General features: G+C 38.2%; 1 protein-coding gene across 1 annotated transcript in view; it reads left to right on the forward strand.

The window, feature by feature from the left end:
* The first annotated feature begins 207 nt into the window (after positions 1–207).
* SARNP (SAP domain containing ribonucleoprotein) overlaps positions 208–27,017 on the forward strand; it is a 60,487-nt gene continuing 33,677 nt past the window's right edge. Inside the window, exons 1-8 of the mRNA XM_008148596.3 lie at positions 208–313; positions 12,390–12,489; positions 14,603–14,649; positions 14,877–14,944; positions 22,559–22,610; positions 23,450–23,523; positions 23,946–23,974; positions 26,948–26,973. Of these exons, the coding sequence (XP_008146818.1) occupies positions 278–313; positions 12,390–12,489; positions 14,603–14,649; positions 14,877–14,944; positions 22,559–22,610; positions 23,450–23,523; positions 23,946–23,974; positions 26,948–26,973 (432 nt within the window). The 5' untranslated portion in view covers positions 208–277. The remainder of the gene's footprint in view (positions 314–12,389; positions 12,490–14,602; positions 14,650–14,876; positions 14,945–22,558; positions 22,611–23,449; positions 23,524–23,945; positions 23,975–26,947; positions 26,974–27,017) is intronic.

Below are 27,017 nucleotides of genomic sequence, written 5' to 3' on the forward strand. Positions count from 1 at the left end.
GGCTGGGGGTCTGCAACGAAGACGCCCAATTGGCCGCCGTTTCCGTCGTTTGGAAGGAGCAGAACCCGCCCCTCTCCCTGCCCCACCTTCTGAGAGGTGGGGAAAGCTGGCTGTAGGAGTGAGAGGACGGCAGCTATTGACTAATGGGAAGAGCTGATGGTATGAGGTGATAGTAAGAGTGGCAGTGATTGGTTGACCCTGGTTGTCCGCGCCTGGGCGGGAGCTGCTGGAAGCGGAGGCCGCGAGTGGGGGCCTAGCGGAGTGGAGGGGTAACAAGATGGCGGCAGAGACGGTGGAGCTGCATAAACTGAAGGTACTGTGAAGGAGGGCAAGGGCTGACTTAGACTTTTTCTGGGGACTGAGTTCTGGGAGTGGCTTGTGCTCTTTCCTAAGTGTTCTCTTTGTAGGCTTTTCCACTTTTTACCGGCTCCCTCCGTAGTTCTTCCTCACTACGCCTGTCCTAATTTCCCAAGCTCCTCACGGTTTTATTGTATCTGTATTGTTATTTCGGCTCTCTTCTTCGTTGTTGTATCGTCCGTCATTTCCCCACCGGGTTGTGGAAGTGCCTTCAACCAGTTCTCTCCTCGTTTTTCGTCAGAGCTGCATTACGTCAGTGGTCCCACCTCTCTGCCCCATGCCGCACCCTGCACCCCTTTTTCTTCCCTGGGTTGATGCTTTCCTCCCCGTTGTCCCAAGCGGATTCCCGTTAGGATATGTTGGCATCTTTGTGTATTTCTACCTATTTAGGTCCCAAATGTGATCCAGAAAACCCCCTTATTTTAAAGATGGTGTTACGCCCTCCCGGGAGGGGGGCCGGCTTTGAAACCTGAGGAGGGGCTTCAGAATACTGGTCTCCCCATAGAAACCTGGGGTTTGGGAGATCTTTAGAGTTAGTAAAGGCACAGGTAGCTCGGATTTAAAAGTTTTTCGAGTTCTCTCACGCGATTCTCCCCTGGCCAGCCACCCCCCCCCCCCCTCCCCGCTCCCTACTTACCGCCAGACAGACTACTCGCTTGTAGCTGTAATGTTTTGGAAAAACATTTTCAGGGTTAGGGTTATCTCTGTCCCATTTCTTGTCGGGGATGGACCCTGCATCTCTTGGTATCACCACTTGGTGACACTCTCAATCACCTGTTCTAAGATGTGCCTTGGGAATCTTGGTAGCCTTCTCACATTTATATTCATGGAAGAAAAGAGTAATTTCTTTTAGGATAAATTATGAGAATATCTTGATTAGTTGACCGTTTGTGGTTTCACAAGTAGTTTTCCCATTAAATGTTTTGGTCACATCGTCCTGGGAATCTTGGACAAACCAAACTGACTTAGCTGAAGCTGAAAACTAACCCTTTAAAGCTTGTTTAGCTTAAAAACAAACAAAAGTAAGGAGAGTAAGGGTAGGGAGAGGTCCTTTTAGTCACTTTTTAGTTGATATTGATTAGCTTTTTTTTGTGAAAGCTGAAAGATTTCTTACTCTTGGATTCTAAACTGTACTAGTGGGTATTTTGTGTTATTCTGGAGTTACTACTAACTTGGTGGTACTGAAATGTGTAGATTATATCTGTGGTTTCATATTACCACAAGTAAGACAAATTGAGCAACCACTTCCATTATATGTACACTTCTGTAAATTATGTTACTATACTATTATGTATGTATAACACACAGAAAAGGAATGTTTCAATAAATGAGATAAGAGGAAATTTAATGGAAGATAAAATATTAGTACCATTTTGAAACCCTTGGAGTAAGGCACCAGCCTTGTGACTTACCTTTATGGATTTGGTTTTGTATATGGAGTTCCTCCTTCCATAGAAGCTGTATTTGTTTGGACCTTATTAACTTTTATTTTGATTGGATAATGTCCTCTGACCTTATTTCAGGTATTATAGTCTAAGAGATCATGAGGCACCCCTGACAGCCTAAAAAGTAAAAAGGATTCACTCTTTTAATCACATTTGCTTGTCTTTGCTTTTTCTCTAGAGCACTTCTTAACCTTTTGGAGGTCACAGATATCTTTGAAACTCTGATGAAAGGTATGGACCCTCTCCCCAGAAAAAGGCATGTACACATACTTTGCATGCGATTTGAGGGGCTTCATAAAATTACCATGTAGCCCTGAGGAGTCCATGGACCTCTGGTTAAGAACCCATGCCTTTAATTCTGACTTCTAGGACAGTTAATGTTTGGTTCCACTGTTGATCTTGATGGAGTAATCCTGACTTGGGTTGACTTAGGGTTATATCTTTTTTTTTTTTTAAGTCTTTCCATTTTTATAAAGAAATTTGGGGCTTTTGGAGGGGGCCCTCAGAGGAAAGGAACAAGCTTTAATACAAGAGGAAGAATATTTGAATTGGTAGGTAAGTCCACATCATCTGCAGAATTCTAAAGATTTTGTAGAAATGCCATCATTCTAACACAGTTATAGAGATTGAATTGTGGGTGAAAATGCTTTGAACTATAATAGTACCAAATTCCCAATCAATAGTGAGAAAAGAGACTACTGCAGAGGAGAGAATGAGAAGGGTCTACAAGTGCAGGAGTGTTGAAAAAGTCAGATGTAATTTTGAAGCATAAAGTGCATATATGTTGGTGGCTTAAGATTGTTTGTAAAGGGAACTAGATGAATTGTGTGACTACAATGGTAGATTGAAGTGATAATGAAAAGGGCCTTTTAAGTTGTGTATGGCATTTGGTTTTTGTCATGTAGGTAGAAAGTGGAGAGCCTTTGGAAATTTTTAAAGAAGGAACTGATGTGATCCATGTGTGTTCTTTTGGCAGTGTGGAGGATGAGATCTGAGAGGGAGAAATTTCACCAGTTATATTTCTATTATATTATTCACTCCCCTGCTAAAATCTTTTACCTTTATACCTACCAATTTATCCAGCTTAGTTTCTCACTCTCCAACCACAGTGTCTTTATTTTATTTCATTCCTCAGAATGAACGTGTTCATTAAGTGCTAACATTTAACAATAGCATTTACTATGTGGCAAGCACTGGTCAAAGTTGTTTACATACATTAACTGATTTAATTTTCACAATAACCCTGGAAAGGAAATGCCTGTTATCCCCATTTAAAAAAAAAGTTTTTATTGATTTGAGAGAGAGAGAAAGTGTGAGGAAAAGAGAGAGAGAAATATCCACGGGCTGCCTCCTGCAGGCCTCCTCACTGGGGATCAAGCCTACAACTTTGGCATGTGCCCTGACCAGGAATCGAACCAGCAACCTCTCAGTGAGGGTGGGTGTGTGGGACAACGCTCAACCAACTGAGCCACACCTGCCAGGGCTATCCCCATTTTAAAATCAGGAAAACATGGAAGCTCAGAGAAATTAACTGAATAACTTGCCCTAGGTTATAACTTCCACAGCTAATGATTGGTGGGATCAAATCCAGGCAGTCTATCTCCAAAATTTATATTCTTAATCGCTGTGCACTACTGCCTCTCCTTACCTCAGAACCCAGAATCTTTACACATGCTTTTCGCTGTAGTGCTGCTGCCACCCCCTGTTCCCCACATCTTCATCTAATTAACTGCTAGTTGCCCTTCAGTAGTCAAACATCATTTACCCAAGGAACCCTTAGGTGTAGGATAGGTTCTCTCTACCCACACATTGACAGACTACTTTTTAAATGCCTTCATAGTACTCTATACTTTTTAAAAAAATTAATCAGTTAAGTATTACGTATATGATCATTGATTGCCTTGTTTCCTTACTAGGTTGTAAGCTTCATGTGGACAAAAACTCTATCCGTTTTGCTTATGATTATTTCCCTGTACCTAAACTAATGGTTTACATGCAGGGGGTACTCAGTAACTATTTGTTAAGTGAATAAATTTAGTAAGACCTGAAATAAGGTAATGGCTACTTGGAAGGGAATAAATTTAAAAGAAATTTGGGATATAAAATTGTAAGTATTTATAGATCAGTTAGATGTGGGAGGAATGAAAGATGACTCCAAGATTTGAGTAGTGATACCTTTAGTCTAGTTTGGTAAGAAGAGAAGAAGCCAGTTTTGTGCAGTAGAGAAGATAAGTTCAGTTTTGGGCTTAAGTATCTTTGAGACATGCACTTGGAGATGTTTGGTAATCATAACAAAACAAAATAAAGAAGAAGAAAAAATACATGCTCTGGCTGATGCTTCTAAGTGGTTAGAATGTCAGCCTTTGCACCAAGGGGTCGAAGGTTCGATTCCGGGTCAAGGGCATGTATCTGGGTTTTGAGTTTGCTCCCCGCTCCCAGTCGGGTTCGTGTGTGGTAGGCAACCAGTCAATGTGTCTCTCTTACATTGATATTCTCTCTCCCCCTTTCTCCCTCCCTTCCACTCTGAAAAGCAATGGAAAAAATATCTTCTTGTGAGGATTAACAAAAAAAAAAAAAAAAAAAAAAAAAGGAGAGAGATGCCTGGTAATCAGTTGGAAATGTGAGTCTCCTGCTCAAGAGTTGAAAGCTGGTAATAAAGGTTTGGGACTTACTCAAAAAAATATTTATGGGGTGCCTACCATATGCCAGCTAACGGGTGCTGGAGATACAGTAATGAACAAAGTAGACAAAATTCTTCCTGTTGTGGAGCTTATGTTTTGCTGGGGAAGGCACAATAAAGTAAAATGTATAGTATCAAATAGAGGTAAAGTCTATAGTGAAAAATAGGAAAGAAGGATAGGAAGTACAATGGGAAGAAGGGTATTGTAATTTATAATAGGGTGACTAGGGTAGGCCTCATTGAGAATAGGATGTTTAAGCAGAGACTTGAAGGAGTGAGCCTTATGCATAGTGTAAGAGGACCTTATAGGTGATTGTTAGGATCTGGCTTATAGTCTTAGAGATAGGAAACCAATAGAAGATTTTTGAATAGAGGAATGACATGTTCTGACTTATATTTTCAAAAAATCACTGACTACCTTGTTAAGAATAAACTATAATAAGGTGCAGGGACTGTAGAGTTTTTACAATAATCTGTATTTTAAAAGGCCAGAAGGGATTAGATCCTAGATATATTTTGAAGGTAGAGCCGACAGGATTTGCCAGTGATTTGATTCTGGGAAGTAAGAAAACCTTTGATACAAGTGGAATGAGAAGGCCAAAGAAGGAATCTTAGTGAATATTGGTATTTACAGGTTGAATGGAAGAAGAGTAGCAAGGAGGCTGATGAGAAGTAAGAGGACAATGGAGAGGGATAGAGCATGTACATGAGAGCAATGTCAGCATCTTGGTAGTTAAGATTGGGCTTAAATCAGAGACCTGAGCTGGCATATTGGCTCCACTATTTTCTAGCTACATGATTTTTAAGCAAATTATTAAATCTCTTTAAGCCTCATTTTCTTTATAAAATGGGATCATAATACCAACTACTTACGTTTATTGTAAGGATTAAATGAGGAAATAATATTCAAAGTTTAGCTCTTTGTCTGACATGTATTAGTACTTAAAAATAAATACGAATTCCTGTTGTATGAAATATTATAAATGATATGAAATGTCTCTGCCCTCAAAGAGTTTACAAACCATATCAAGAGATAACAGATGAAAAAGATTTGAATCAAAATTCAAGATTAGTAAACAGAAGAAATCACAGGGCAATAAATGATTAATGTTAAATGTATTATGTGCGCTATTGATTGGTCTTTTCTCTGGAGGTTGATAGAATGGAAAATGCCTTATTGATACTGAAAAATATATAAATTAATGTTTGAATAGGTCATTTATGTACAAGTTCACAATTCTAAAGGTACAAAAAGGTATATGGTAAAGTGTTTCCTTCCTACACTTGTCCTCAACAAGCTTCTTCTCAGTATTAATTTATCTGTTTCTTGTCAGGCATCTTGTGTATATACATCACATGGAGTGGGGTGTGTGTGTATGCACATTATTTTTTTTACATTAACATTAAAGTTAGTATCCTGTATAAAGTGTTCTATAACTTGGTTTTTAAAAGTAGTCTTATTGAGATACAATTCACATACCATACAATTCACTCAATATACCTTTTTAAAATGTTTTAAAGTCAATTGCATATAAAAATGGGTAAGATTTGATATTATGAGTTATGTCCTAGTGTGTGAGCAGAACCCACCATATAATAACTAAAATAATACAATATGTAAAAATGATATGTAACATTTCATTTGACCAAAGAGGGGACATGGAGGTGCTGAGAAGACTGCTGCATGAGCCAGAGACCTTGGGGTTAGGAACTGGGAGCTATTTGGGGGTGAGGTTGGGGGGCTGAGATTCAGTGATCAAGGCAAAAGTAAGATCAATGGTCAGCAGATACTATCCATGTAAACAACTGTTTGTACCAATCTGTTAGCTCCAAGTCTAGATCAGCATCTTATGCAAAAACCTTCTCTAACTGTACATTTCCCTCTCATCTGGAAATTTTTGTAAACATTTGCCTAGGCACAATTTTGGGAAGGAAGGAAAAGGGGGAAACAATTCTACTAGAAAGTTGAACTTTGAATTGCCTGAATATTTACCAAAATCAGGGAGAAAAAAGGAATTGAGGCTTCTGGGGAGGTTAGGAGTTACAGGAAATAAAGAAGCTGTATTGCATTATAGACAACCAACCAACACTGTCTAAATACACACACACACACACACACACACACACACACATATTTAAAATGTGATCTCTCAGTGTTGCAGAAGACTTACTTTCCTCTATACCTTTCAGAATTTTATAACTATTCTATTGTGAACATAATCTATATTTATAAAATCTATATATATATAAAAGCCTGACCACGAGGGGGCAGACACTCAATGCAGGAGCTGCCCCTGGTGGTCAGTGCGCTCCCGCAGCCAACCTCTCGTGGCCTCTCCCCCCGGCCAGCCAGCCCCCCCAATCAACCCTGATCGGGAGGCTGGCTGGCTGACCTCCCACGGTCCCTCCCCCCACCCCCTGCCAGCAAGCCAACCTCCCGCAGTCCCTCTCCTCACCCCCTGACCCCCCCCCGCCTCCCCCCACCGGCCAACCTCCCACGGCCCCTCCCCCCACCGGCTGGCCCCCCAATAGGCCTCGATCCCTGGCCAGGCTGAGGGACCCCACCTGTGCACGAATTCATGCACTGTGTCTCTAGTATTTATATAACAAAACAAAAAACTTTAGAAAGTGTAACCAAAATCAGAAGACTTGTTCTTCAGAAAGCTGAAAGGAAATCAAAGTACCAAGGCGGGACAGATCAAGATTCTTACTTAAGAAAGGGACCTTAGAGATCACTTAGAATTTAGATTCTAGATTAATACTATTCAAGTATGGTCCACAGGCCAGTGCTTGTCCATGAAATGTTTGTTACTGGTTAGTGATAAATTGAGTAAGCTTTTAGAAACTTTTATAGCAATTTGACATCACTGCTACTACATTGAAGCATATGATTGTTTTTCTAGTAATTGGTTTTTATTGTCTTTCGCAAAAGTATCAGTCCATGACCTGGTTGGAATATTATAAAACATTGGCATACCTATCTACCTATTTAAAAATATCTGTGAAATTCAGAAATCTGAGAAACAATGATTCAGTCTAATTTTGTCTAAACCTCCGTCCAGTGTCTAACATTATAAAGTGCTTACTAGGTGCCAAGCACTATTCCAAATGCTTTACAAATACTCACTGGTTTAATCTTCATAACAACCTTTTGGTATAGATACTGTTGCATTTTCCTCATTTCATGAGAAACTGAGGCACAGAGAGGTTAAGTTATGCACCTAAATTTACACAGCTGTTAGTGGTAAAGCTAGAGTTTGAATCCAGGTAGTCTGGCTTCAGAGGCTATTAAGACTGACTATGCAGCCATTACACACTTTTAATGGTTGATTACCTAACATTTCTCAATAGAGAGTGCTGTTGGTTTGTTGAGTAGGACACTTCTCCACAGACAGGGTGGGGCAAAAGTAGGTTTACAGTTCATATGGAAAATAATACATTGCCTGGCCAGCATGGCTCAGTGGTAGAGCGTCCGACCTATGAAGCAGGAGGTCATAGTTCGATTCCCGGTCAGGACACATGGCCTGGGTTGCGGGCTCGATCCCCGGTGTGGGGCATGCAGTGGGCAGCCAATCAATGATTCTCTGTCATCATTGATGTTTCTATCACTCTGTCCCTCTCTCTTCCTCTTTGAAATCAATTAACATTTTAAAAAAAGAAAATAATACATTAATAAATAATAATACAAGAATCTGGACAATGTGGATGAAATAGACAAATTCCTAGAAAAATACAATCTCCTAAGACTGAATCAGGAAGAATCAAAAACCCTGAATAGGCCAGTAACTGATGAAATAGAAGCAGTAATAAAAAAAACTCCCACTAAACAAAAGCCCAGGTCCAGATGGCTTCACAGGGGAGTTTTTCCAAACATTCAAAGAAGAGCTAACACTTATACTCCTCAAACTATTTCAGAAAATCCAACAGGAAGGAATACTTCCAAACTTTTTATGAGGCCAGCATTATCCTAATTCCAAAGCCAGATAAAGACACTACAAAGAAAGAGAATTACAGGCCAATATCCCTGATGAACATAGACACTAAAATCTTCAACAAAATATTAGCAAATTGCATCCAGCAATATATTAAAAAGTTCATACACCATGATCAAGTGGGATTTATTCCAGGGATGCAAGACTGGTACAATATTCACAAATCAATAAACGTGATAGATCACATAAACAAATTGAAAGACAAAAGTCACATGATCATATCAATAGACGCAGAGAAAGCATTTGACAAAATCCAACACCCATGTGTATACACACACACACACACACACACACACATATATATATGGCTAATATGCAAAGTGTCCCTTCAGGAGTTCGGGAGACCAGAAGTTTGATTGCTTGCTATGACGTGCGCTGACCACTAGGGGCGGCACGAAACAAAGGCCCCAGCCAGCAGCCGGAAGGCCCTGATCTGCCCTGATCGCTGGCCAGGCCTAGGGACCCTACCCATGCACGAATTTTGTGCACCAGGCCTCTAGTTTTTGATAAAAACTCTCAGGAAAATGGGAATAGAGGGAACATATCTCAACATGATAAAGGCCATATATGACAAACCTACAGCCAACATCATACTCAATGAGCAAAAACTAAAACCATTTCCCCTAAAAACAGGAACAAGATAGGGATGCCCACTTTCACCACTCCTGTTCAACATAGTACTGGAAGTGCTAGCCATAGTGATCAGACAAGAAGAAATAAAAGGGATCCAAATTGGAAAAGAAGAAGTAAAACTGTCATTATTTGCAGATGACATGACATGATATTGTACATAGAAAACCCCAAAGACTCCATAAAAAAACTACTAGACTTAATAAATGAATCCAGCAATGTAGCATGATATGAAATTAGCACCCAAAAATCGATGGCTTTTTTTATACACCAATAATGAACTCACAGAAAGAAACTAAAAAAAAAAAAAAAAATCCCATTTACCATTGCAACAAAAATAAGATACCTAGGAATAAACTAAGGAGGTAAAAGACTTACTCGGAAAACTACAGGACGTTGAAAAAAGAGATAGAGGAAGACATAAACAAATGGAAGAATATACCATGTTCATGGATTGGTAGAAACAACATCATTAAAACGTCCATACTACCCAAAGCAATCTATAGATTCAACACAATCCCCATTAAGATACCAACAGAATATTTCGCAGACCTAGAAAGAACTCCAAAAATTCATCTGGAATAAAAAAATATCCCGAATAGCCACAGCAATCCTGAGAAAGAACAACAAAGTAGGTGGGATCTCAATACCAGATTTCAAGCTGTATTACAAGGCCAGTGTTCTCAAAACAGCCTGGTACTGGCACAAGAACAGACATATAGACCAATGGAATAGAATAGAGAACCCAGATATCGACCCAAACCACTATGCTCAATATTTGACAAAGGAGGCATGAACATACAATGGAGTCAAGACAGTTTCTTCAATAAATGGTGTTGGGAAAATTGGACAGATAAATGCAAAAAAATGAAACTAGGTCACCAACTTACACCATACACAAAAATAAACTCAAAATGGATAAAGGACTTAAACATAAGACGGGAAACCATAAAAATACTAGAATCCACAGGCAGAGAAATCTCAGACATTTCCCGAAACAATTTCTTCACCGATACCGCTCCTAGGGAAATGGAAGCTAAAGAGAAAAACAAATGGGACTACATCAAAATACAAAGCTTTTTCACAGCAAAAGAAACCATCAACAAAACAACAAGAAAGCCCACTGTATGGGAGAACGTATTTGCAAATGTTATCACTGATAAAGGTTTAATCTCCAACATCTTCAGGGAACTTATACAACTTAATAAAAGGAAGATAAGTGATCAATAAAAAATGGGCAATGGACCTAAATAGAATCTTTTCGAAAGAAGACAGAAGGCCAAGAGACATGAAAACATGCTCAAAGTCACTAATTATCCAAGAGATGCAAATCAAAACGACAATGCGGTACCATCTCACACCTGTCAGAATGGCTATCATCAACAAATCAACAAACAAGTGCTGGCAAGGATGCAGAGATAAAGGAACCCTCGTGCACTGCTGGTGGGAATGTAGACTGGTGCAACCACTATGGAGAACAGTATGGAGTTTCCTCAAAAATTAAAAAGAACTCATCTGGTGTTTGAACAGTTTAAGTTTTGAATATAATTGTAGTACTTGATAGGTGTATCTTATTTCTTCTAAATGGAACCCTTTTTTTGGCTCATTGTTCTCCCTGAAGAGCTCCCCCTTCCCTCAGCTTAGTTCTATCAGTAATCCATAAATTCTTCTCCTTTCTATTGCCTGCAAAGTTGATAAGCATACCTGTTATGTCTTTAGTCAAGTTACTGATTTTAAAAATCTGCATCAGAAATGTGGAATACAATTAGATTTTTTTTCTCATTTTAATATAGATCTTTTTTTTTTTTAATATATTTCATTGATATTTTACAGAGAGGAAGAGAGAGAAATAGAGAGTTAGAAACATCGATCAGCTGCCTCCTGCACACCCCCCACTGGGGATGTGCCTGCAACCAAGGCACATGCCCTTGACCGGAACCGAACCTGGGACCCTTGAGTCCGCAGGCCGACGCTCTATTCACTGAGCCAAACCGGTTTCGGCTAATATAGATCTTTTTTGTTGTTGTTAATCCATTTAGAAAGAGTGGAAGGGAGGAGGAAAGACCGAGAGAAACATCATTGTAAGAGAGAGACATGGATTGGTTGCCTCCCCCAGGTTCCCCGATTGGGGCCGGGTATCGAGCCTGCAGCCGAGGTACATGCCCTGTGCTAGAATTGAACCCACGACTTCAGTCCATAGGCCGATGCTATGTCCACTGAACCAAACCAGCCAGGGCTTGACATAGATCTTTTAATTGATTCATTGTTGATATTAAGCTGGCTAACACATTTACCTAATTCTACAAGTGGTCAGACTGGAACACCTATTTATGGTAGATTTCAGTAAAGGATCTGGGATAACAGAAGAATCTCCTTTTGTAGATAACTAGATTTTATACTTAAAGATTAATTATTTCAATTAACTAGCTGGTACAGTCATTTTTTGGGGAAACTAGACCTTTTTCTCTTCTCAGAAATGCTAAAGATTTGTAATAATAAATAGTTGCATAAGTATATAATAATTTTATTAAAGTAGGGTATTTATCTGTACCATATGTTAGAAAAGTCTTCTTGTGGATCTAGAGGCGTGGTGGGATTAAGAGCAATTGTTTGGGATTGAACTTGCTTTTCTTTTTCTTTTTTGTGAGATCTGCAGTTGATCCTTAACAATATGGGTTTAAACTGTTCAGATCCACTTATACTTGAGTTTTTTGTTTTGTTTCAATAAATACAGTATGGTAAATGTAATTTCTTTTATGCTTTCTTAACATTTTCTTTTTTTTTTTAAATATATTTTATTGATTTTTACAGAGAGGAAGGGAGAGGGATAGATAGCTAGAAACATCGATGATAGAGAAACATCGATGAGAGAGAAACATCGACCAGCTGCCTCCTGCACACCTCCTACTGGGGATGTGCCCGCAACCAAGGTACATGCCCTTGACCGGAATCGAACCTGGGACCCTTCAGTCCGCAGGCCGACGCTCTATCCACTGAGCCAAACCGGTTTCGGCTTAACATTTTCTTTAGCTTACTGTATTGTAAGAGTATAGTATATAATAATATACCATAAATTTGTTGATCGACTGTTTATGTTATTGGTAGGCTTCCAATCAACAGTAGGCTATTAGTAGTTATGCTTTTGAGGAATTCAAGTTATACGCAGATACTTGATTGCATGGGTGTCAGGGCCTCTAACTCCGTGTTGTTCAAGGATCAACTAACTTTTTTTTTTTTGGCCAGATTCATTCTGTAAACTAAGGAAAAGTTTTATTTTTTTCTCAGCTTGCTGAACTAAAGCAGGAATGTCTTGCTCGTGGTTTGGAGACCAAGGGAATAAAACAAGATCTCATCAACAGGCTCCAGGCCTATCTTGAAGAGCATGGTGAGTACTTTGTGGAGGCAAAGAGAGGTATGATTGAGGGTATTAATTTTTAGGCTCTGCCATATGGAAGATTTCTTCTTTTCCTTTAGGTTGCTGGTAATGTAAGCTGTTAATTAACTATATCAAGAAAACTCTTGGTTATCCAGAACAGTGGTTATAATGCAAAAAACCCCACTCCCTCCCACTTTTTAAATACATTGTAATTTTATTTCAGCAAATTATTTAAAAGGAAGTATGGTAAAACAATATCATTAACCTGAGAATTAGAATATTTGAATTCTAATTCCTTTTGTGCCAGAAATTTACTAGGTAACTTTGGATATTCACTGTTTATTTCAGAGAAGAAGGGAGAGGGAGAGAGAGATGAAAACATCAACGATCAGAGAGAATCATTGATTGGCTGCCTCCTGCACGCCCCACACGTGATCTAACCATGACCTCCTGGTCGACGCCAAACCCCTGAGCCATGCTGGCCAGGCAGTACTGTGTTGTTTTAAAGATGTATTTGTTTGGCTTATGGCTGTGTTGTCATCTAGTCTATTAATTCCAATTCCTATATAGTGGTCTATGATGTATAGAATCCACCACATTTTAATTCACCCAGTGATAGACACCTCTATTGCCTCCTGAACTACTTCTTTCATGTTCCTTCACATTCCTGTGTAAGAGTCTTTCTGGGTTATATACCCAGGAATGGGTTGCTAATTAATATATAGTTATGATGTATACTTAATATGACTAAGCACTGCCAAATTACTTTCTAGAATTGCCCTATAAATCTATAGAGTACATGATGGTTCTTGTATCACTTTCACAGACCTAAACTTTGCACTATCTTATCAAGTAGCCTAATTTTAAGAGTTTACACATTTCTGTGTTCATGGTTCTTTGAGTTTCTCCTTTGTTTATTATTCTTTTTTTTTTTTTTTTTTTTTTTTTAAATATATTTTATTGATTTTTTACAGAGAGGAAGAGAGAGGGATAGAGAGCCAGAAACATCGATGAGAGAGAAACATCTATCAGCTGCCTCTCGCACACCCCCTACTGGGGGGATGTGCCTGCAACCAAGGCACATGCCCTTGACCGGAATCGAACCCGGGACCCTTGAGTCCGCAGGCCGACGCTCTATCCACTGAGCCAAACCGGTTTCGGCAATGTTTATTATTCTTTAAGGGTTTGTACCATTCACTAGTTAGTTTGCAAGCCATTTCTTTTATATTCTAGTAACTATTCCCTTGTTGGTTTTAGACTAATATCTATGTTATTTGTTTCCTTTTCCATGGTGTTTTTCCTTAGTTTTGAAAAAATCTGCAATTTTTTCATATTACATTTAAAAAGAAATGATTTTAGGGTAGGAGGTTGGGGGGAGAGAGAGAGAGACAGAGACAGACAGACAGACAGACAGACATCGATGTGAGAGAGATACATTGATTGGTCGCCTCCCATGTTCCCTGACAGGGAATCGAACCGTTACTTTTCCGTACCCAGGGCGATGCTTCAACCAACTGAGCCACACCAGCCAGGGCTTTCTCATACCATTTTTGCTTTTGTTTTTTTTTTGTGTGTGTGTTTAATATATATGTTTGTGTTGACTTTAGAGAGGAAGGGAGAGGAAGAGAGAGATAGAAACATCAATGATGAGAAAGAATCATCTGTCGGTTGCCTTCTACATGCCCCCACTGGGGATCAAACCTGTCACCCAGCATGTGCCCTGACCTGGAATCAAAATGAGACCTCCTGGTTCCTAGGTCAATGCTCAACCACTGAGCAACACAGTTAGGGCTTGCTGCTGCTGCTGCTTTTTGTTGTTGTTTTTAATTTTAGAAATTACTCCCTACCACTAAATCTTAAAGGTATTCTCCCATATTACTTAATATTTAAATTTGACCTCATCACATTTAGTTCTTCAGTTCAGCTGGACTTCAACTTCGTATTAATGTTAGGTGGAGAAAACAGTTTTATCTTCTTTGTGGAGCAATTTTACCAGCATTAGTTCTGCCTTCATTATTGAATTGCATTTTGGGAAAGCAAAATGATTATAATTTTAGCCTGAGTGAAGTGATCAATATGGTTTTGTAGCATGGCTTGACCTGAATATTTTAATATTCTTTAGCTGAAGAGGAGGCAAATGAAGAAGACGTACTAGGAGATGAAACAGAGGTGAGTTGGAGAGAATAAGGTTAGTCACTGACCTGACAATGTGTCGCTGCCTTGGCAATATTGCTTAACATCAGTCATTAGAGGGCTTAAATACTAACTTGTTTAAGGGAGTGTAGTGGGGAAATGAAGATTCTGAAAGACTGGTTCATTTTAGAGTTTTCATATTCTTCTACTGATAGGATTTTACTCTTGATTTATATTAAATATCCTGTTTCATTTGGTTTTAGGAAGAAGAACCAAAGCCCATAGAACTGCCTGTTAAAGAGGAAGAACCCCCTGAAAAAACTGTTGATGTGTAACTATCTCTTTTTGTAATTTGAGTACAGAGCAGACAATTCTGGATTTGGGGGTGGGATATTAGTGTTTCATTTTGTTTAACTTTTATGTGTTCTTGTTGGCTTTTTCATTTCTCAGTAGATCATACATTTTCAGTAGAGTCTATTTCATTTCAAGTATATGGTCTCAGTGAAGCAAAGTAGTTTGTCTCTGCTTTATATAATAGGTAATTAGGACCAGGAGACTTTAAGCTCAAAGTTTAGGTCTCCTAGCCTTTGTTGTATCGCCATAATAGATAGTTCTCTTTCTGTATAGCGAATTATACAAATTCTCTGCATATAAGGACTTTTGTAAGGAAGGAGAGTGCTCAGCAGAGATTTTGCCTCTCAGGTACACTATTCTCTACCGTTTTGATTTACAGTAGAGGAGGGGAGGACAAAATACTAGAGTGGAAAGTAGATCTTGATTTATTTAAACTATCCCACTATGTTATCATAAACATTTTTTATTTGGGGTTCTTTCTACAAATGTCTGGCCATCTTATTCTCTAGCACATTAAGAACAGTTGAGTCCTTTTTAACATTTTTGTTCCTCATAGCTGTGTTAATGCATTTAACTATAAAATGCAAAATATAGACTAATTAAAAGTCAAACAGTACATACACTCAAGTACCCCTTGTTTTCAACCCCATCTGATTTCCTAGAGGTTTTCAATATATTCTTTTGTAATATATTACATGGTATGTGTATATACAGATACATATGGTTACACACTGTGCATATTGTTGATTTCTTGATTTTTTTTTTTTCACACCTGGAGATTTTTTTTTGGAACAGTTATCTCAGGTAATGTTTCCTTTTTTCTTTTTTTTAAATCTTTATTGTTGAAAGTATTACGTATGTCCTCTTTTTTCCCCTCATTGACCCCTTACAGCTCACCCCACCCATGGGTTATGCATATATGCATATAAGGTCTTTGGTTGATTACCTCCCACCCACCCACCCTTCTGCGCCTTCCCTCTGAGATTCTGCACTCTGTTCCATGCTTCCATGTCTCTGGATCCACTCTGTTCATCAGTTTATTTTGTTCATAGATTCCACATATGAGTGAGATCATGTGATACTTGTCTTTCTCTGACTGACTTATTTCACTTAGCGTGATACTCTCCAGGTCTCTCCAGACTGTCTCAAAGGGTAAGAGATTCTTCTTTTTTACTGCTGCACAGTATTCCATGGTGTTAATGTACCACAGCTTTTTTATCCACTCATCTACTGATGGGCACTTGGGTGTTTCCAGATCTTAGCTATTGCAAATTGTGCTGCTATGAACATAGGGGTGCATACATTCTTTCTGATTGGTGTTTCAGGTTTCTTAGGATATATTCCTAGAAGTGGGATCACTGGATCAAATGGCAGTTCCATATTTAATTTTTTGAGGAAACTCCATACTGTTTTCCATAATGGCTACATCAGTCTGCATTCCCACCAGCAGTGTACTAGGGTTCTCCACATCCTTACCAGCACTTGTCATTTGTTGATTTGTTGATGGTAGCCATTCTGACAGGTGTCAGGTGATACCTCATTGTCATTTTAATTTGCATCTCTCTGATGATTAGTGACTCTGAGCATTTTTTATGTCTCTTGGCCTTCTGTAGGTCCTCTTTCAAAAAGTGTCTATTTAGGTCCTTTGTCCATTTTTTAATTGGATTGTTTGTCTTCCTTTTGTTAAATTGTATGAGTTCCTTATATATTTTGGATATTAACTCTTTTATCAGATGGCATTGCCAAATACGTTCTCCCATACAGTGGGCTCCCTTCTCATTTTGTTGATGTTTTCTTTTGCTGTGCAGACGTTTTTTATTTTGACATAGTCCCATTTGTTTATTTTCTCCTTAGTTTCCTTTGCCCTAGAACAGTGGTCAGCAAACTCATTAGTCAACAGAGCCAAATATCAACAGTACAACGATTGAAATTTCTTTTGAGAGCCAAATATTTTAAACTTAAACTTCTTCTAACGCCACTTCTTCAAAATAGACTCACGCAGGCCATGGTATTTTGTGGAAGAGCCACCTCAAGGGGCCAAAGAGCCGCATGTGGCTCGCGAGCCGCAGTTTGTCGACCACTGCCCTAGAAGATGAATCCGTAAACATATTGCTACAAGAGATGTCTGAGATTTTGCTTCCTATCGTTTCTTCTAGGATTTTTATGATTTCCCGACTTAAATTTAGGTCTTTTATCCATTTAAGTTTATTCTTGTATATGGGCTAAGTTGGTGGTCTAGTTTCATATTTTTGCATGTATCTGTCTAATTTTCACAACACCATTTATTGAAGAGACTCTCTTGACTCCATTGTATGCTCTTGCCTCCTTTGTCAAATATTAATTGAGCGTAATGGCTTGGGTCAATTTCTTGGGTCTCTGTTCTGTTCCATCCATCAATATGCCTGTTCTTACGCCAGTACCAGGCAGTTTTGATCATGGTGGCTTTGTAGTATAATTTGATATCTGGTATTGTGATTCCTCCAACTTTGTTCTGCTTTCTCAAAATTGCTGTAGCAGTTCGGGTTCTTTTTTGGTTCCATATAAATTTTGGAGTAATTGTTCTAGATCTGTGAAATATGCTGTTGATATTTTAATAGGGATTGCATTGAATCTGTTGATTGCTTTGGGTAGTATGGACATTTTAATGATGTTGATTCTACCAATCCATGAACAAGGAATATTCTTCCACTTGTTTATATCTTCTTCTATCTTGTTTTTCAATGTCCTGTAGTATTCTGAGTACAAGTCTTTTACCTCCTTGGTTAAGTTTATTCCTAAGTATCTTATTATTATTATTATTATTATATATTTTTTTGGTGCAGTGGTAAATGGGATTGTTTTTTAATTTCTCTTTCTGAGAATTCATTATTGGTATATAAAAAAGGCCATCGATTTTTGGGTGTTGATTTTGTATCTGCTACATTGCCAAATTCATTTATTAAATGTAGTCATTTTTTGGTGGAGTCATTAGGTTTTCTATGTATAATATCATGTCATCTGTGAATAATTAAAGTTTTACTTCCTCCTTTCCAATTTGGATACCTTTGATTTCTTCTTCTTGTTTGATCGCTGTGGCTAGGACTTCCAGTACTATGTTGATTAAGAGTGTTGAAAGCGGACATCCCTATCTTCTTACTGTTCTTAGGGGAAATGATTTTAGTTTTTGCCATTTGAGTATGATGTTCAATATAGGTTTGTTACATATGGCCTTTATCATGTTGAGATATGCTCCCTCTATTTCTACTTTGCTGAGAGTTTTTATCAAAAATGTGTGTTGGGCCCTAGCCGGTCTGGCTCAGTGGATAGAGCGTTAGTCTGCAGACTTAAGGGTACTGGGTTCGATTCCGGTCAAGGGCACATGCCAGGGTTGTGGGCTCAATCCCTAGTAGGGGGTGTGCAGGAGGCAGCCAATCAATGATTCTCTCATCATTGATATTTCTGTCTCTCTCCCCCTCTCCCTTCCTCTCTGAAATCAATAAAAATGTGTTTTTTAAAAAATGGGTGTTGGATTTTGTCGAATACTTTTTCTGTGTCTCTTGTTATGATCATGTGATTTTTGTCTTTTTAAAAATATATATATTTTATTGATTTTTTACAGAGAGGAAGGGAGAGAGAGAGTCAGAAACATCGATGTGAGAGAAACATCGATCAGCTGCCTCCTACACAGATGTGCCTGCAACCAAGGTACATGCCCTTGATCGGAATTGAACCTGGGACCCTTCAGTCCGCAGGCGGACGCTCTATCCACTGAGCCAAACGGTTTTCGGCTGATTTTTGTCTTTCAATTTGTTTATGTTATGTATCATGTTCATTGATTTGCGAATATTGTACCAGCCTTGCATCCCTGGAATAAATCCCACTTGGCCATGGTGTATGATCTTTTTAATATATTGCTGGATCCGATTTGCTAATATTTTGTTGAGGATTTTAGCATTTATATTCATCAGGGATATTGGCTGTAATTCTCTTTCTTTGTTATTTCCTTCCTTCTACTTACTCTGGGCTTTTCTTGTTGTTTTCTTTCTAATTCTTTAAGTTGTAGGGTTAAATAGTTTATTATTAATGTTTCTCTTTTCTTTTTTCTTTTTTTTTGAGGTAGGCCTGTAGTGCTATGAACTTCCCTCTCAGGACTGCTTTTGGTGTCCACATCTGGAAATCTTTATATAATAATAGTGTTCTTACATAAATGTTAATTACATACTAAGTAAGGTTCTAAGTGTTATACATATATACATTTAATCTTCACATCAGTCCTGAAATATGAATAATTATCCTAGTAAGTGGTAGGTCTCTTTTTTTAAGTTTGTTGTTATGGCAAATTGCAAATATATGTAAAAGTTACAAGAATAGTATAATAGACTCAAGAACCCATTTATTCAGATTCAGTAGTTATCAGCTTAGAGCCTTATTCTTTCTAGCAACTAATAGCATTCCATTCCAGGGATAAACAGTAATTTCACTAGTCTGTTGATGGACATTAAGATTATTCATAATAGCAAAAAATGCAGTGCTACATGTCGTTATGCAACTGTTTTTATATTTATGCAAGTATGTTCATAGAATATATCCCTGGAGTTGCTGCATTACAGGGGATGTGCATGTAATGTTTTATTAGATTTTTTCAAATATTACTGCTTTTGAAAACCTTTTAGTTATCTTCCATCATAGAGGCTTGTGTTTAGATATAATGTTTTAAGAAAATGTTTTATGGGATAGCTTTAAAATTGAGATGTTTTGCCGAAACCGGTTTGGCTCAGTGAATAGAGCGTTGGCCTGCGGACTGAAGGGTCCCAGGTTCGATTCCGGTCAAGGGCATGTACCTTGGTTGCGGGCACATCCCCAGTAGGGGGTGTACAAGAGGCAGCTGATCGATGTTTCTCTCTCATCGATGTTTCTCACTCTCTATCCCTCTCTCTTCCTCTCTGTAAAAAATCAATAAAATATATTTTTTTAAAAAATTGAGATGTTTTGGGGACTTCTGGGCAAGAAGGAATATCAGGTGTAAATACAGTGATAATTGGCTTGTGTGGTTAAAAATAATGAAATTTGGATCTGGTTGGTGTGGCTCGGTTGGACGTCATCCCCTGCACCAGTGGTCGGCAAACTCATTAGTCAACAGAGCCAAATATCAACAGTACGATGATTGAAATTTCTTTTGAGAGCTGAAAACAGACTTCTGCGCATGGGCCACGAAGTTTCAATCACACTGTATGTGCGCGCCCGCATGTGGTATTTTGTGGAAGAGCCACACTCAAGGGGCCAAAGAGCCGCATGTGGCTCACGAGCCGCAGTTTGCCGACCACTGCCCTTCATCAAAAGGTTGCCTGTTTGACTCCCTGTCAGGGCACATGCACAAGTTGTGGGCTCTGTCCCCAGTAAGGGGATAGGGAACGTGCAGACGGCAGCTGATCAATGTTTCGCGCGCTCTCTCTCTCTCTCTCTCTCTAAAAAAATCAATAAATAAATATTTTTAAAAATGAAGTTTGAAAATTTGTAAAAGTTCATTATTCTTAGGATATTGTAAAATGTGTAATTTGGTGTGTTTTTTAATTTTTAATTTTTAAAATATATTTTATTGATTTTTTTACAGAGAGGAAGGGAGAGGGATAGAGAGTTAGAAACATTGATGAGAAAGAAACATCGATCAGCTGCTTCCTGCACACCCCCTACTGGGGATGTGCCCACAACCAAGGTACATGCCCTTGACGAACTGAACCTGGGACCCTTCAGTCTGCAGGCCGACGCTCTATCCACTGAGCCAAACCAGCCAGGGCTGTAATTTGTTTAAAGGGTTTTAATTTCTACACAGGGAAATTGATTGTGGGGGATAGTAGTGATTTTGTTTTTTGGAGGGAAGTAATGGTTAGACTAAAATATGTACAGTACATGCCCAGCTGGCGTGGCTCAGTGGTTGAGCGTCCACCTATGAACCAGGCAGTCACGGTTCCCTTTCCGGTCAGTACACATGCCCCGGTTTTGGGCTTGGCCCCCTACTAGGGGTCATGCAGGAGGCAGCCAGTCAATGATTCTCTCTCATTATTGATGTTTCTCTCTCTCTCTCCTTCTCCTTTCCTCCTTGAAATCAATAAAAAAATATATTTTTAAAAATATGTACAGTTCAGAGAGGGTCTGAGTCCCTATAGTTTAGACAGTGTTTTGTATGTGACTGTGTGTCAAAAATTTCTCAGTTAAGAGACGAAATTTCCCTTGATTCCCAGAATGTGATGTGTTGTTATTGCTTGTGCTTAATTGTGTCTGAGAGAGTTAGAATGGAACAGAAGGAGGCTTCCTCTCTGTGGTTCCATTTCTGCTATGAGGTTAACTGCAGTGATTGTGCTTTAAGACAGGAATGTGAAGAAAGTCATTAGCCTGGGGTTGGTGGAGAGGACTGCTTTCTTAATGGCATTGGACTTGAAGGAAAACATTAAACTTCAGTGTCCCTTTTTGCCTGAACAAGACAGTGATGAGGAAGGAAGAGTGACCAGGAAATGGGAAGAATTAAAAAATTTCTTTAAAAGTCAGAATATTTAGGGCTAATTTAGATCCCTGGAATATTCAATAGGAGATCCCCTACTTCATCTTTGGTTTGAGTGTCTCCAAAAATATTCCTCTTTCTAGTTTGATGTTTTCTTCTCTTTTCATAGTCACGTCAGTTAAATATTGTAGGACTTAGTTATGGTCAGCAGGGGGCACCTATTGCTTATCTGTCAGTTCAGGGACCTCCAACAAAAGGATGTAGGAGAGAGTAAGTTCCTGTTCCAGAATTGCTTCCTCTGAAAATGCCATTAAGCCATTACTACCTTTCAGGGCATCAAATGGGAAAAGTGTCTGGGATATTGGAACAAAAGCCGCCCATGTCTCTAAATGAGGGACCTTAATGAGACTGGTTATGACCCACAGTTTTATGGGAGTCGTTTGGTGGAAGGTTAATTCCCTTCCATTTATCCTGGGTACTTCCGAACTTTGTCTCCCGCCCCTATGGTCCTCCTCTTTTGTTTTCTCTTAGCCTTTTGACTAGTAACTTACCATGTTTTCCTAATTCAAACTCCCCTTAGCCTTTTTTCTTCCCACTCCTTTTGGCATTTTTATTTGTCCCATTTTGACTATTTCAGCTGAAGCTATAGTCCCCATGGGAGAAATAAGGGATTTATAAAAGAAAGAAACCAGAGCTTGTAGAGCACACATTAATTGTTTCAGTGATGAAAATTGAAAGCTGATATTTAAATGAGGGTTAGAGGACTAGTTAGTAGTCCAGAAGTAAATTTAAAATGGTTTTATTTACTAAAAGTAAATAAAATGGTTTCCCGTATCCTTTGAGTATTTCCCTTCAGCCCAATATATTTAACCAGACTTCTTTCCTGATAACTTTCTTATACTTTAGCAAAGTAGCTTGGTCTGTTATTTGAACTCTTATCAGTAGATGACAGTTCAAGGAATTTTCTAATGTGTTTTATGGTTTTTTGGGTTAAGAAGAGGTGGTAGAAAGATATGGGACAGAAGAGATGATTCAGGAAAATTCTTACACTATTCTAAAGTTTTGGTTTAGAATGTCCGTTTTCTCATTTTAAAAAATTCTTTCCTCTTTTTCCAGGGCAGCAGAAAAGAAAGTGGTAAAAATTACATCTGAAATACCACAGACTGAGGTAGGTATTTTCCCTGGGAGAAGAGCAGGCCCTCTATACATATATCTTTCTGTGTCTTACCCTTTATTCTGTCTGTATTATCACTTTAAAATTTTTACTCATAGGCAGAAAATCAGTATTGACAGATTTGGTATTGACATATTTTCCCACCAACTACACTTGAGAAAATATTTGGGCTGGCATAGTCACCGTTGAAACCATAGTCTTTTTGTATATAACACTGCACCTGTGGTCTTAGTGGTATTTCTCTTTATGATGTTTACAAGCTAGGATCGGAGCTTGGGAGAATTGTACCTTGGGAGAGATGAAAAGTAAGGGAAGATGTCACCCCTAGGTTACAACTCACTAGCTGGTGAGATTGAAATTTCTGTGGGATTCTGTCTTAAGATCTCTGAAACTAGGTTCCAGTCGAGATCTGTTTTCTTTTTTATACCTTTAAAGTAAAGGTGGCATAGGATATACTGCCTCATTTCTAACTGAAAGCGTACCACCACTGTTGGAACCAAGTTGTTCCTTTGATCCCTTTTCAAAGGTCAACTAGACACAGCTTTTTGTCTTCTTGGCTTCATGCAGATTGTGGGTTTTATTTTATTTCTTTAGTTTTTGAGGGCATGGATGTAATAATAGTCTTTTTGTGTTTGCTTTCTGTAAACGGCTATTGAGTTAAGCCCTCAGATGGATATAACCTGATATCCTCTAAGATGGTCAGTATTCTCAGTTTAGATCTTAAGAAGTTACTCCTCATATTCTAAAGATACACCTAAACAACTTTTCTCTTAAGAGAAGAAAACCAGAAATTAAAATTTTCTTTTCCCCTTCTTTTATCCATTATCACTTAGAGAATGCAGAAGAGAGCTGAAAGATTCAATGTACCTGTGAGTTTGGAGAGTAAGAAAGCTGCCCGGGCAGCTAGGTGAGTGTCCCCAGCCTTTTGGACCTAAGATAGTGATAGTACGAAGGTGAGGGGCTGAGATTTTAAATATAATTGTTGACTTTAAGGAGGATATAGGCCTTGCTGAAAAGAAACTCTTTTGGCTCTATTCAGAACTCTGTTGATTTGGATGTAGTAGCTATAGATGGGTTTTATTATCAAGCAGGATTTTTGTAATAGGTAAAAGTTAGGAACTGACTGCTACTGATAAGGCTTCCTTTTAGCTTATTATTTGGACTCTTGGTGAGAAAAAGAGTAAACGGAACTTCTTTCATGGAGTTGTTAGAATTAGCTAATGATTGCAAGGCTTGAGATCACAAGCAAGAAGTGCCATATGTACACTTGACACGGAGACCAGGAGTGTGAACAGCTCCCTAAAATTTAGCTTGTTTTTCTTTCTACAGATTTGGAATTTCTTCAGTTCCCTCAAAAGGTAAGCATACAGAAACTCTTCTGAGAAAGTTATCTCTCTATTCTTACTTTTCTGGCACACAGATTTTATTTCTCCAAATTAAGGTAAGCTTGTTAGCTTTAGAAGCCTTTAAGAGGTTGTAACATTTACCTCTTTGCTTTAGGTAAAACTATACGTAAGCCTTCCTGGGCAATTTAGAGAAGGTACTGAAGAGAATAGGAAGAAGTACCAACATTTGTTTTTCTTTTCTTGGACATTTTCAGAGAAGTTTCTAGTACCTCACTTATTCTGTTGTCTCAAATCAGTATATAATTGTTATGTACCTGTCCATTGTTATTCTGCCTAGTGTAGTGGTAAAGGGAGAGTCTCTTTTACCTCAATAATCTTACTTCTAGGAATTTACAAGGAAATAATCTTGGATATACTTAAAGATTTAGCCACAAAGATTATCATGCATTATTTGTAGTAATCAGTAACTGAAAGCAGTGTGACATACAGTAGAGAATTGGTTAAATAAATTTGTACCATGGTATAGTGGAAGGCCATGCAGATGTTAAAAATGATATTGAAGAATATTTGTCAGGAAGATATTAAGTGAAAAAAGCAAGTTATAAAATCTGCAGTAGATTGTCATTTCCTAGTGCATGTATGGTTAGGAAAAAAGAAGGAAATATACTAAATTGTTAATACTCATTGTCTCTGGTAGAATTTTGAGTGACTACATCTTGTCTGTTTTTAAAATTTCCACAATGAAAAAAATTTCTACAATGAATATACATTTTGTAATAAATTGGGAAATAAAGGTTATTGGTTTTTTAAAAATATTTATATATTTTATTGATTTCAGAGAGGAAGGGAGAGGGAAAGAGAGATAGAAACATCAATGATGAGAGAGAATCACCGATAGGCTGCCTCCTGCACCCCCCCACTGGAGATCAAGCCCACAGTCCCAGGCATGTGCCCTTGACCATTATCGAACCCAGGACCCTTCAGTCTGCAGGCTGATGCTCTGTCCATTGAGCCAAACCAGCTAGGGCAGGTTATTGTTTTTTTAAAAGGACGTAATCCCTGTAAAATTTAAATGTAATCTAATCCAGTCTGGTCTTCCTAGTGACTTGTTTGTAGTTTTAAGTTTGTTAAGAAAATGTCCTCCAAAAATCTTACATTGCTGTGCTTTTTAAAAGACCAGAAAAATTCTGGCCACTATCGGTATGTGTTTTAGAAATAAGTTATTTTCTAGCTTTTAGTTATGTCAAGAGAAAGATAATAGGATTGATGATAGTACAACAAAATTATTTAAGACATTAGATGGTGAAATTTGAAGAAAGAAAAAAGTTAAGATGAATACAGTCTGAAAAGTAAACCTGACCAGTAAAAATAATGTATAGATAACATTTACAGTGTTACCATAACTCTGACATCCTAGAATTACAGAGTAACTCTAAAGAACAGAACAGCCGGCTGGTGTTGCTCAGTAGTTAAGTGTTGACCCACGAACCAGGAGGTCACCAGTTCCAGGTCACTGGTTTGATTCCCAGTCAGGGCACATGCCCGGATTGTGGGCTTGCAGGAGGCAGCCAATCGATGTTTCTCTCTCATCAATGTTTCTGTCTCCCCTCTCCCTTTCTCTGTTGTTAAGAAAATCAATTAAAATATTTGAACAGAACATTTGAAAGGAGTTATAGTGTTATAAGTGAGAACATAAAAACTCTAAGAGTTCCTAGCACATGGGTTATGGTAAAAGTTGAATCCATACATAAATGTTTACATTGGAGAGTTATGGAACCAATGACAAAATTGAGATTGCTTAAAATAAAAATTTGAAAAGTTTTAAGTCGGTGATTATTGACTAGATCAGGTTTGATTCTGTAGACCAGTTTACTACTTGCTTCTTAGTTATAATTTCCAGACAGAACATTGTCTTAAAGAGGCCATAATTTTGCCCAGCTGGTGTGTCTCAGTGGTTGAGTGTCAACCTATGAACCAGGAGGTCCCAGGAGGTCATGGTTCCATTCCTGGTCAGGGCACATGCCCAGGTTGTGGGCTCCATCCCCAGTGTGGCGTGCAGGAAGCAGCCGATCAGTGATTCTCTCTCATTGATGTTTCTACCTCTCCCTCTCTCTTCCTCTCTGAAATCAATAAGAAAGTATATTTTTTAAAAAGAGACCATAATTTTAACTCATGATGATAGCTCTGCTCTTTTTTCCAGATATGAATTTCTTTCTCATTTTTAACAGCTTTATTGATAGATATAATTCATATACCGTACAATTCATTCATTTAAAATATATAATTCATTGGTTTCTTTATATTCACGGGGTTGTGCAACTATCATCAGTCTAATTTTAGGACATATCTATCACCCAAAAACAAAACCCTGTACTCATTATCAGTTGTTTCCCATCTTGTCCCCCCAAGCAGCCACTGATTTTTTCCTATGTATATAAAAATTTGCCTTCATATAAGTGGAATCATATAATTTGTGGTTATTTGTGACTGAATTCTTTCACTTAGCATAATGTATTCAGATGTTGTAGCATTTATCAGTAGTTTGTTTCTTTTTATTGTTGGGTAATATTCCATTGTATGGATATACCATATTTTATCTAATCATTCATCAGTTGATTAACATTTGGGTTGTTTTCACATTTTGGCTACTGTGGATAATGCTGTGAACATCCATTTACAAGTTTTTGGATAGATACATGTTTTCATGTCTTTTGTGTATATACCTAGGCATGGAATTGCTAAGTCATATGGCAAACTAACTATGCTTTAACTTTCTGAGGAACCGCCAAACTGTTTCCAAAGTGGCTATACAGATATGATTTCTAGATGTAATGCATATATGATCTTTAGATGCAATCTGCCTTTTACTTCTAATAAAGGAGATTTGTCATTTATATTATTTCTATGCTGTCTGACTTGATTTGAATACTGTGAGCTTCCTTTATGACTTTTTTAAATATTAAATAAAACTCTTTCTTTTTTTAGGCCTGTCATCTGACACCAAGCCTATGGTAAGAAATCTTATTTTATACCTTGAGAGCTAAAGCTTAACTCT

Source organism: Eptesicus fuscus, chromosome 7 (genome assembly GCF_027574615.1).
Source record: "Eptesicus fuscus isolate TK198812 chromosome 7, DD_ASM_mEF_20220401, whole genome shotgun sequence".
In the NCBI taxonomy this organism is placed as follows: Eukaryota; Metazoa; Chordata; class Mammalia; order Chiroptera; family Vespertilionidae; genus Eptesicus; species Eptesicus fuscus.